This window comes from Gallus gallus, chromosome W, assembly GCF_016699485.2.
Source record: "Gallus gallus isolate bGalGal1 chromosome W, bGalGal1.mat.broiler.GRCg7b, whole genome shotgun sequence".
NCBI classification, from domain to species: Eukaryota; Metazoa; Chordata; class Aves; order Galliformes; family Phasianidae; genus Gallus; species Gallus gallus.
This window is the reverse complement of record NC_052571.1, coordinates 6,555,033-6,567,200: the sequence shown is the minus strand read 5'-3', so window position 1 is coordinate 6,567,200 and position 12,168 is coordinate 6,555,033. Positions and strand designations below refer to the sequence as shown.

General features: G+C 42.5%; 1 protein-coding gene across 10 annotated transcripts in view; it reads right to left on the bottom strand.

The window, feature by feature from the left end:
• The window catches only part of SPIN1L (spindlin 1 like), a 168,630-nt gene that overhangs the window by 101,972 nt on the left and 54,490 nt on the right, over positions 1–12,168 (bottom strand). For 6 of the 10 annotated variants that reach the window (XM_040655160.1, XM_046905103.1, NM_204191.2 and 3 more), the window contains one exon: positions 6,194–6,419. The exons of 2 other annotated variants lie outside the window; for them this stretch is intronic. In XM_040655160.1, the coding sequence (XP_040511094.1) occupies positions 6,194–6,245 (52 nt within the window). In that variant the 5' untranslated portion in view covers positions 6,246–6,419. Of the gene's footprint in view, positions 1–6,193; positions 6,420–10,450; positions 10,574–12,168 lie in introns of all 10 variants that reach the window. 2 more of the 10 variants (XM_040655161.2, NM_001396708.1) reach the window with 1 other exon arrangement.

Genomic DNA, 12,168 nt, shown 5'->3' with positions numbered 1-12,168 from the left:
TTTGGGCTCCATCTGTCATAACAGTCCTTCAGGGCAGGAGGGATTATGTTCAGTGTTGGTCTCTTGCATGCTGAAGCCAGTTCTGGTTCCATAAGAATTCGTTCTTCTTTAATCTATGTGATTCTTACTGTAAAACCATTGATAAGGTATATAGCAATCATAGCACTGAAGATATGCAGTATTATGTAGTAATTCACATCTTACAATTCAAATCATTGGCTATCCTCACCCAATGTCAAATCCCCTTGAGGTACACACCAGACTTCCCAATCCTTCTGCATTACCTAATAAGTGTAACCAAGGTCCTTGAGCAAAAGCAGCCTCATGAATGTGCTTGCCTTTGACTGAGGCAGGAATAACCCAAACTATCTGGCCCAGCATGTTATTCATGCGTACTACCGGGACTTTATCTCCTTCCACAGTAAGTACATAAGAAGTTTGAATAACTAGGTGGCTTTTGCTAAATGTTTATCCCAGTGTTTCAGTGTCCCAGCACCCATTGCTCACAGTGTAGTCTTAACAGTCCATTGTATCATTCAATTTTTCCAAAGGCTGGTGCATAATAGGGGATGTGATATACCCACTCAATGTCATGCTCTTTGGCCCAGGTGAAGTTGTTTCAGAAATGGTCCTGTTGTATGACTCCATTCTTTCTGGGGTGCCATGTCACCATAAGGCTTATTTTTCAATGTCCAGGATAGTGTTTCATGTGGTGGCATGGGGCACAGGATATGTTTCCAGCCATCCGGTGGTTGCTTTCCACCACTGTAAGCAGATGGCGTTTGCCATGGTGAGTTTGTGGGAGTGTGATGTAATCCACCCTGCCAGGCTTCCCCAGTATTTATATTTCTGCCATTGTCCTCCATACCAGAGAGGCATTATCCGCTTGGCTTGTTTGAGCGCAGTGCAAGTTTCACATTCATGTATAATCTGTGCAATAGCATCCATGGTCAAGTCCACCCTCAATCCCAAGCCCATCTATAGGTTACATCTCTTCCTTGATGACCTGAGGTGTCATGGGCCCATCAAATTATGAAGAATTCACCCTTATTCTGCAAGTCCAACTCTACCTGATGACTTCAATCCTAGTGGCCCGATCCAACTTCTGGTTACTTTGATGTTCTTCGGTGGCATGACTCTTGGGTACGTGGATGTACTTTTATAACCATGTTCTCTACTCGGGCAGCAATATCTTTCCACAATGCAGCGGCCCAGATGGATTTGTCTCTGTGCTACCATTTGCTCTGCTCCCATTGCTGTAACCACCTCCATAGGGCACTTGCTAGCACCCAGGAGTCAGTGTAGAGATAGAGCACTGGCCACTTCTCTTGTTCAACAATATCTAAACCCAGCTGGATGGCCTTTGCTTCTGCAAATAGGCTCGAGTCACCTTCTCCTTCAGCAGTTTGTGCAACCTGTCTTGTAGGGCTACATACAGCAGCCTTCCAACTCTGATGCTTTTCCACAATATGACAAGACCCATCAGTAAACAAGGCATATTGCTTCTCACTCTCTGGTACTTTATTATTCAGTGGGGCCTCTTCAGCAATGTGTCGCCTCCTTCACTGGTGATATTCCAAAATATTGACTTTGGGCTAGTCCATGATGACTTCCAAGATTCCTTGGGGACTGGGATTGCCTATTCGAGCCTGTTCTGTGATCTCCACGTGGCATCAGTTTCATGATGTGTGGAGGGGACCCTCCCTTTGAACATCCAGCCCTATACAGGCAGTTGGGGTGCCAAGAGGAGCTGTGCTTCAATACTAATCCCTTCTGAAGCAGCTTGAACCCCTTCATATTCTCTCAATGCCTTTTTTTTTTCAGTTGGAGTATAGCGAGATTCATATCCTCTGTATCCCTGACTCCAAAACCCTAAGGGTCAACCTGGAGTCTCCCCTGAGACTTTCTGCCAGAGGCTCCAGGTGGGGCCATTCTCCCCAGCTGTGGTGTAGAGTATGCTATTTCCATATTATCCTGCCCAGACTGGACCAAGGGCTACTGCATGAACTGTCTCCTGCTGAATTTATTCAAAGGCTTGTTGCTGAGGGCCCCATGTGAAATTGTTCTTCTGGGTTACTTGATAGAGAGGGTTTACAAGCCAACTGTAATTCAAAACATGCATTCTCAAAAAAAAACCAAAAACAGAATGCCTAAGAAAGCTTGTGTTTCCTTTTTGCTATTCGGTGGAGACATAGCAGTTATTTTGTTGATCACATTCATAGGGATCTGATTACATCCATCTTGCTATTTTATTCATAAAATCTGGATCTCTTGTGCAGGCCCCTTGACATTACTTTGTTTTGTGGAAAAAACTGGCTTTCTGGACATCTAGATTATCGTCTTCCCTTTCCCAGAAACTTCCTCTGCGATACTGATGCACACGATGTAATCGATGTAATACAGGTGTTCAGGAGCTTCCCCTTGTTCTAGTGCAGCGTGGATCATCCCATGGCAAACAGTAGGTCAGTAGGTCTGTGTTTCTACACATGGGGTAGTCGATTCCAGGTGTACTGGATATCCCTCCAAGTGAAAGCAAACTGTGGCCTGCACTCTGCTGCCAAAGGGATTGAGAAAAAAATGCGTTAGCAATATCAGTTGCGGCATACCACTTGGCTGCCTTTGACTTTAGTTCATAGTGAAGTTCTAGCACATCCAGAATGGCAGCATTCAGCGGTGTTGTGCCTTCATTCAGACCACGATAGTCCACTGTTAGCCCCCACTTTCCATTGGACTTTCGCAATAGCCAAATGGGACTTTAAAGGGTGAGCAAGTCTTGCTGATCACTCCTTTGCTCTCCAGTTGATGAATAAGCTTATAGGTGGGAATCAGGGAGTCTCAGTTGGTGTAGTATTGCCACTGGTGCACCATGTTGGTAGTGATCAGCACCTGCTGTTCTTATACTCTTAACAACCCCACAACAGAAGGATCCTCAGAGAAACTGGGCAAGATAGACAGCTGCTTAATGTCCTCTGTCTCCAAGGCACCTATATCAGAAGCCCGCTTGGTACCCTTTTGGGTCCTTGAAATACCCTCTCCTGAGGTCATCTATACCAAGGATGCACAGATCCTCTGGACTAGTCACAGTGACGTGCTTTCACCCCACATTCTCAGTTAGAACCATACAATCATAGAATTCTTAAGATTGGAAAAGACCTCTATGATAATCTAGTCCAATTGTCAGCCCATCACCACCATGCCCACTAAACCATGTCCCCAAGTGCCACGTTTCTAGAACACTGACAGGCACAGTGACTCCACCACTTCCCAGGGCAACCTGTTCCAATGCTTTACTACTCTTTCAGAGAATACATTTTTCCTAATATTCAATCTGAACCTCTCCTGACGAAACTTGAGGCCATTACCTCTCATCCAGTTGCTAGTTACCTGGGAGGAGAGACCAACCCCCATCTCACTACAGCTTACTTTCTGGTAGTTTTAGAGAGTGATAAGGTCTCTTCTGAGCCTCCTCTTCTGCAGAATAAACAATTCCAGTTCCCTCAGACACTCCTTGTGCTTCAGACCCTTCACCAGTTTTGTTGACCCTCTCTTGGAGATGCTCCAACACCTCAGTGTCTTCCTTGTAGTGAGGGGCCCAAAACTAAACAAAGTATTGGAGGTGTGGCCTCACTAGTGCCAAGTACAGGGAAATGATCAGCTCTCTAGTCCTGCTGACTACACTATTTCTGATACAAGCCAGTATGCCATTGGTCTTCTTGTCACACTGCTGGCTCATGTTCAGCCAGCTGTTGACTAACACCCCCAGATCCTTTTCCACTGTGTGGTTTGGCTCACTTCATTCCCCTCATACCCTCTCATTGGCAGGTCAGTACAAGAAGTTGAAATGTCCTTGGCTCTGTGCAGCCACTGCTCAGCAACTAAAACGTTGGTGTGTTATCAACATTCTTTTACTCCTGTCATTGTTTTATAATTTTGTTATTGGTATTCCACATCATAACATCATGTAAAGCATGGGTAATTAAAGAGTTAATACTCCAATTCCATGGTCTGACAACTTTCCGGATACCTGGTTCTCAGAAGAGAAGAAGAACTACATATCCCAGATGACCTCACATTCAGAGAGGAAGATAAGACACAGGAGGAAGTCACAGGATCTTGCTCTCTGTCTCTCTCTCACTCGCTGCCTGGCAGTGTGTGGGTGTGCTCCCCAGCTGTGCGCCTTCAGTTCAAAGTAGGCCTTTTGGTTTCACTCTCTCTTTCTCTCTCTCATTTTATTTGATTTATTAGCCTCAATTTCAATTAGATTGTATTATGTGTTATCTTGCATTCTGATATCATATTTAGTCAAATTTAGTTTTCCTCCTTAGATCTTTGCTGCTGTTCTATTTTTGGGGCCAGCTCTCATCTCCCTACTCTTCCCCTTTTCCCTTCTCATTTTTGGGTCAGGGGGCCTACGGGCCTGCTGCCCCCTGTCAAAAGCACAGACTGATCTAGAGAACTCCATGACAACTCCCAAAGTCAAACCATGACACACACCAAACACTATGAAGAAAAAAATCAACTCTGTCCCAGCTGAAACTAGGACAGCAGGGCTGCATTCTAGCCACTGGTCCCCCAACCTATATGTTCATCCAGAATTACACCATCTCAGATGGCTTTGTCCTCTTTGCATCCTCCCTTTGGGTATTTATACACAGGGATTAAGTCCCCCCCATGTTTTCTCTTCTCCAGACTGAAGTGGCCCAGCTCTCAGCCTTTCCTCAGAGATGCTCCAGTCCCTTAATGATTCTTGTGGCCCTTCCCTGGACTCCCTCCAAAATGTCCATTTTTCTCTTGTACCAGGGAGCCCAGACCTGGACATAATACTCCAGGTGGGGCCTCACCAGAGGTGAACAGAGGGGAAGGATCACCTCCTTCAACCTGCTGGCAAAACTTTGCCTAATGCAGCCCAGGCTACTTAGTTAGCCTTCTTTGCAGCAATGGCACCTTGCTTTTCAGCCAGGCTGCTTTCCAGCCCTTCCTCCAGCCTATTGCTTGGGTGCTGGTACTGGTGCTTGGGGTTGCTCCTCCCCAGGTGCAGGACTTTGCACTTCCCCTTTTTGAACTGTATGAGGTTCCTGTCAGCCCATTTTGCCAGCCTGTCGAGGTCGCTCTGGAAGGCAACACATGCTTCTGACTAATCAACAACGTCACGTCACTTTTGTGTCATCAGCAAACTTGCTGAGGGTATATACTACCCCCAGATCATTAATGAAGACGTTGAACAGGACTGTACCTGGTATTGACCTCTGGGGTATTCAACTTGTTACTGGCTTCTAGTAGCAAATATATTGCTGTTTATTTTCCAACACTTCTGGGATGAGCAAAATATTAGCTATATTACAGGCTCCTTTTTAGAATTTTAATTAAATTACAGTTCTGCTAAAACTTTGACATTATAGACTAGTAACACGCATTTCTGTCGTGGATTAACCCCGGTAGGTAGCTGTGTGCCACACAGATGCATGCTCATTTCCCTCCCCCTCGTGAAGTGGGGGAGAAATTCAGAAAGGTAGATAAAAAGTGAGAAAACAGTAAAAGCTGCATGTTCAAGGAAAGAAAAACAAGGAATTAATTCACTACTTCCCATTGGCAGGCAGATGTTTAGCCATTTCCAGGAATGCAGGGTTTATCATGTGTAATGGTTACTTGGAAAGACAAATGCTGTAACTACGAATGTCCCTCCTTCTTCCTTCTTTTCCCTAACTTTTATTGCTGAGCATGACACAGTATGGTATGGAATATTCAGTTGGTTAGTTTGACTCAACTGTCCTGGCTGTGTCCCTTCCCAACTCCTTGCTCACCTCCAGCTTCCTAACTGTCAGGGAAGTGTGAGAAGCAAAAAGACCTTGCTTAACTATGCTGATGCAGCATCAATAGCTTAAACACTGGTTTAAGCACCATATGAGCCACTATGAAGAAAATTAACTCTATTCCAGCCAAAACCAGTACAATTTCTTATATCTAAGTCTGTACAGCTAAATTAACATTTATGTATAGCTTTTCAATTCCATAGTTTCTATGAAAACATAATTCTCATCCTTAATAACAAATAAACAAAACAACAACAACAAAACAATAACAGCTTCATAAAGCAATTATTTTTATAGATGCTCTTATGTACTAAGAACATTTTTTTACCCACTAAAAACCAGTCAACAAACAAACAACAAAAACAAATTCAATAACACCTCACCTGCATCAGCTCTGGATCGTTGAGCTGGTGATTTTCCAAATGGGGTCTTCATTCATCTGTGTTTAAGTGAGCAGCAAAGCTGCTATACTAGGGTGAAAATCCAGTTCTTCACAAGTACCAAAATATCTTCTTACTCTTGTAATATGACAACTACTTATGAATCCACTATCCAACCAACAATTTGTTCTTCCTCAAATATAGGAGAAGGACTTTCGATTATATTACTCTGAAAAAAAGAAACAAAAAAAAACAAACAAACAAACACCAAAGTATAGTCTGATTTGCAACTTGGTTAAGAAAAACATTGATGTTAAAATGTTTTTTATTTCATGCTGAATTAGAAGTCTCTTTGCATTGTTATTCTTTACACATCCTGCAATCACAGGGCAAGTAGCCATATACCAAGGCTAATACTTTTATTCACCATGCAGGCTCTTTATCCAATCAAAATCATCCACAGACAGATAGACAAAGAAAAAAACTCTTAAAACCCATTTAACTTAGTACAAGGAAGAATGACTACTATTTTAAGAACCCCACCTGAAAGTAGAAGAAACTGCATTACTTTCACCAGAGGTAAAGCAGAGGCCAACTGCTTCCATTTGTTAGGAACAAAATACTTCACACCCACATAACAGAATTACTTCTTTTACAGATACAGTTTTGTTTGTTGTTGTTGTTGTTTTTTTTAAGTAGAAAAATATCCTGATGCTTAAAAGGTAGAAAACCCACAGATTCGACTGCAACACTCAAACCTTTATTTAAATACATTAGTTTAAAGGATGATCTGCAAAAAATCATTGGCAATTTGCAACACAGTTTCAAGAATCTGAATTGTTTAATCATCACATTTTTCTAGATTAGAGAGATATGTGGGGACAACATTTTAAAGTCTTTTCCAAGATTGAAGTTACAGACATTTGTTATCGCCAACTATTTTATACTAATATTTCTGGACTGCAAACATTTCTCCTAATTTTAATCCATTAATTTCAATTGAATCATGGGAGCAGCTTTTCCATATTGTGAGAACAACCTTTAGCATAACTTGAGCAGATATAAGCTGAAGGACAGAAGGCTTGTGTAAATGTAAGCTCAAGAACAGAATGCGGAGGAGGCCGCAGAACTTGTTGAAAGATTGGAAAGTAGAATAGATGTCCTGTTGAAGACAAGACAGCAAAACAGATGACACAGTTCAACGCAGCACCAGTGAGAGCTGGTTCAGGCTATCCCCCAACCCCCCCTTAAAAGACTGGAAATTCACAGCGAGAATGATTACAAGCCTACATCCCACAACCACCAGAGACCCCCACCATGTATTCTCAGGAGGGTGGGACAATATGTTAATTATTTCTTAGAATTTCAGCCTGTTTTCTTGGAATGTAATGAATATGTATATAATATGCCTTTAAATATGTAGTTGTTTCTTTCTTCGGTGTGCATGTTTGGTGGAGAGATCCCCCATGCACTAGGTGCTGTAATAAAGGGAATACCTGCTTGACATACCTCATTGGCGCATCAAGTTACTGTTGGTTTTCTCAGCATCACAATGCTGCACATGGCTAAGACATCAGCCTAGGTCATCTCATCCTTTTAGCCTGATTTCCCTAAGACAAATTGATTGTTGTAATCATGTTCTCTGTAATTTGTCAATCAGTAGTGGCTTCTCCCTTTTCTTACCAACAGCAGCTTTGGAACGTGATGTTGATTTTGACAAAAGGGTCAAGAATAGAGGAACATCCCTAACTATTGACCCAGCTGTGGGAAAAGGTGTACCTTATGTTCATGCCTCACTGAAGGAATGAATATACAAGAATATGCCCTGTGGTGTGCTGAAAATTGCATTTACTAACACTTTGCCAATTCTTTCATGTTCATTCTTTTATACTTCATGTTGGGTTGAGCCACATATTCACTCCCCTCATGCTGGTCTGGTTAACTCAGGGAGTCATTCTCATTCTTTTAATGAACTCAAGGAGAAACATTTTCACTACCAGTTGATCCACTCAACTGACATTAGCTGTTAATCTAAAACAGAGGTCATCCTCCATCCAGTCCCCTTTGTGTTGAGATAGATAGAATCAGCTTTCTTTGCAACAGCTGTGGTCAGTCACACCCTGCATTATTCCCTAAAGTTCACGGGCATGTCGCCCTTGCCCATCTTCTCTGAGCCTTTTTCCATTCTAGGAGTTTATTGGTCAGTCACAATAACAAACTGAAAATTTAAATCACTGTATAGACATTTTAGTTTTATTTCTTGCTAAGTTTCTATATTTAAAAATAAACATAAAACAGCACACAAGTTTGGGCTTTCTACCAGATAGAAAACATTTTATTGGAATGATCTATCCACAGTCACTACTACTCCAACAAATTCATACTTCTTAAAAGGAAAAAAAAGACTTCTTAACCCTTTTAAAGTCAGAAGGCATTTACTGAAACTTAAAGCAGCATTTCACTGTGGTCTCTGAACCAAAGGAAACAAGAGTACTGAAGTAAAAAGCTGATTCAGCAATTCAAACATTTTCTATAAACCACAGCAGTAACTTCCACTAATTCAACACTTGCTTAAGGCTTTCATAGAAAGGAAATTCTACTTAAATTTACATTAAAAAATAGTATTCTGAATTATTTACTGAAGGAAAAACAAGGGTAAAGTGTCCTTGCAAGATAAGCTGAAATTTGGGAAGAACAATGGAAGGTTAGGGGATCCCTGCAAAACAAGATAAAGAAAAAGCTGAGAAGAAGAGTTTCGGTCACAAGGATCTGGTTAAACAAACTTATCTTGCAGGTATATGGCAGGAGATGCCAGCTTAGTACCTGCGTGTAAATCTTGTTTGCTGGAAAGAACAAAGAGTGATAGACTTTACAGGATACAAAGATGGTTCTAGTTGGGCAAAACAAACTCTGAACTCAGATTACAATGTATGTATAAAAAAAAAAGGAAACAAAGGGGGGTACCTACTGTTGGGATGGCTGATAGGCGAATCAAGAAGAATGTGAACCCCGAATACTTCAGCCAATGGGGAAAGGGCTCACTAGCATTGGTGTATGGGGATAAAAGAGGGGCTGTGTCCCCCAGTACTTTGAGAGACCCCACAGGGGTATGCCTCGGTGAACTCTCCTTTTATTCGAATAAAGAAAGATGAAGACTCTCCTCCTCTGTCTCTTTTGGGGATAAAGATGATTGAGCAAGCTCATTGGAGCAGAAATTTTCCTAGCATTTACTTGTCAGTTTCACACTGGCAGTTCTAAAAGCATTAAATAAGGATGGATAAAATGAGATTTTATGAATATTACATTATGTACTTTGATAACATCTTGAATTTTAAAGTATATAACATTTTAAAGTCCTGTTTGACTTATTAAACTAGAAAAAATATATAACTTACATATTTTAAGTAACATTTTTTAATAAAAGGTTAAGAGTTTTGTGGATTGATTTTTTCTTGATAATTTTCCATATTAAGGATTTAGAAAATTTACACGATAGCATTAAATGTGCTGTTGTCATTCATAATATTTATAAGTCTAAGAATGCCATATTCCACACAAAATAAATTTGTAACGTGCTTCTGACGTACTAAGTAGCAACAAGGCATACTGTAATGGAAAAATGGAAAGTCATTGTAATAAAGATGTATAAAAAATGACTTATGGAGCAATCAGCTTCTGAGGATAATTCTTTCAACAGCACTACAGTTCATTATTTGGTAAACTTAAAAGTGAGAAACTGCCAAGTCACTTTGAAATGCTTCAGTAGAACGTATGAAAGTCAGCCTTTTTAATAAGTTTTGTGAACCAATTGTAAAAACCCTACTTTGTTCTTTCATACAGCAAATACAACCCAGGAAGCTTTTCTGGATAAAAACTGACAAATCCAGAAAAGACTATAATAGTCTTTACAGACTACCAGTAACTTCTCCAGAAGCGTCACGGCCTACCAGTTAGGCACTGATCAGAGCTCCACACCTGACCACACAGGTCACCAGCAGATCAGTTAAAGGAAGGAAAAGGACCCTGTCGCGGGTTGAAGAGTTAATCACGTGACACCCCTCCCTCCCCTCAGGAGAAGGGAAGGGAAGGGAAGGAAAGAAGAGGGAAAAACCCAATTGAGATAGGAGAAACTAATGTATTAAAAGGAATGTGAGATAATACAGAATAATTAAGAGTAATCAATCAAAACAAACCAAAAATAAAACCGGAGGAGAGAGAGAGTCCGTCCAAATCTTTATCGGCAGGCACTCCACCACTCACCTCGTGGAAAAGACCAGAGAGCTCTTCCCCCATTCCCTGGAATCGGAAATCACGTGGAGGCTCCTGGGAAATGCAGTACATCCCAGTGTATCTTTCCCTTGGAGAGTCAGAACTCATGTGAGACTGCAAGATAAACAGGAAACACAGCTCCGCAGTGCACTCTCTCTCTGCACCTAACAGCATGTCGCATGATGTTATGATATGGAATACTGATACAATCAGGACAATTATTCTCAGATTAAGAAGGCACCTTCCACATGGAAAGTTGAACAGACCACCTCTGTGGGGATTCAAGAAAAAATATTCAGAGCAGAAGCTGCAGAACAGGATAAACGGCATGAGAAAGGAATGCTGAGAACAAAGGGACACCTCCAGGAGTGTCTGTGTGAAATGTCTTGTCGACGTAAAGGGGGTGGGAAAGTTACAAGAGAGAACTTGAGGATGTATATAAGGGATGTTAGAACCTGCAATAAACGATTTGGATCGTTCACATCTGAGTCAGTGCCTCAGACGCTGCAAATGGCACCCATCGTATGGAGCAATAATCAAGCCGAGGCTGAATGAGCCCAGTCCGGCAGCACTGCCCAACTGAACCACGGAAAGATTATTTTGTGTGCCCATCACCAATCTGCAGGACAGAAGGTGAGCAGTCGGGAACCACACGGAGTTTGCTAAAGCGAAGGAGCAACAAGTAAATCGTTAAGCATTACAGAGAATTTTAAAGTTTCAGAATCGACCTGTATCTACCTCAGCATTAGTTGCTTTTATTGACTGGATAAGAAAATATGTCCCTGAATTTCCGATAACTGGGTTTTGACAGGGCGGTTTGGGACAAAATTGGCACAAAACTCTGGGACGTTACTACTACTGCAGAAAAGTCTGCTGCTTAAGCATTTACCTGTTTAAATATCGGAAGCACTCAAAGAAATCCGAAAAGACAGACTATTCCCTACCATTCTCCATCGCCCTCCGCCCCGCCCTCTTCGTTGCCCCTCGGCGCGGGAGGCAGCTCCTGCCCGGTCCCAGCCCGCACCTCCCACCCCCCTCCCCCCGGCCGGGGAAAAGGAAAATCACGGCCCCCGGACAGTGCCACCGCCACTACTGCTGCGAGAAGCCCACAGCACACAGTCACAACCCACCCCAGAGCACCCCTGCCGCGCAGCCGCACTTCCCCTCACCCGCCGCTGCCCTCCGCCCCCGCCGCCCACCTCCCGCTGCGCCGCTTCTGCTTCCAGCATGTAATTTGGTTAAAGACTACGGTGCTTTAGGGCAATGCAGAAGAGAGGCAATATCACAAGGTGATACTGACACGTTGCAAGCCCCTTTCCTGTGATGTGCAAATCAGCCCCTCCGGAGGAAATCCCTGCTTTACCAGGCGGAAAAGGAGCTAAGGAAGTCAGTGAAAGATTATGAAATTCAGTCTGCCTTTACATATAATCTTTTGGTTGCAATCGGTGACAGCTATGTTATGACTTCTCATGATTGGAAAATTTTGTTACGAATGATTCTTTCTCCCATGCAGTATACTGTGTTTATTACTGAGTACCTAGATCAGGCTACTGCCCAGATGATGTATAATTTGACCATGTTGATGGGCGGCCCCTTGATCTGATGGAAACAGGAAGAAGAGCTCGAGACCGTGCGCTATGACAACAAATACGGTCCTGAATCGGCTAGCCACCGTCTGGCCAGCTCAGTCAGACCAGCCATTCCAGGCA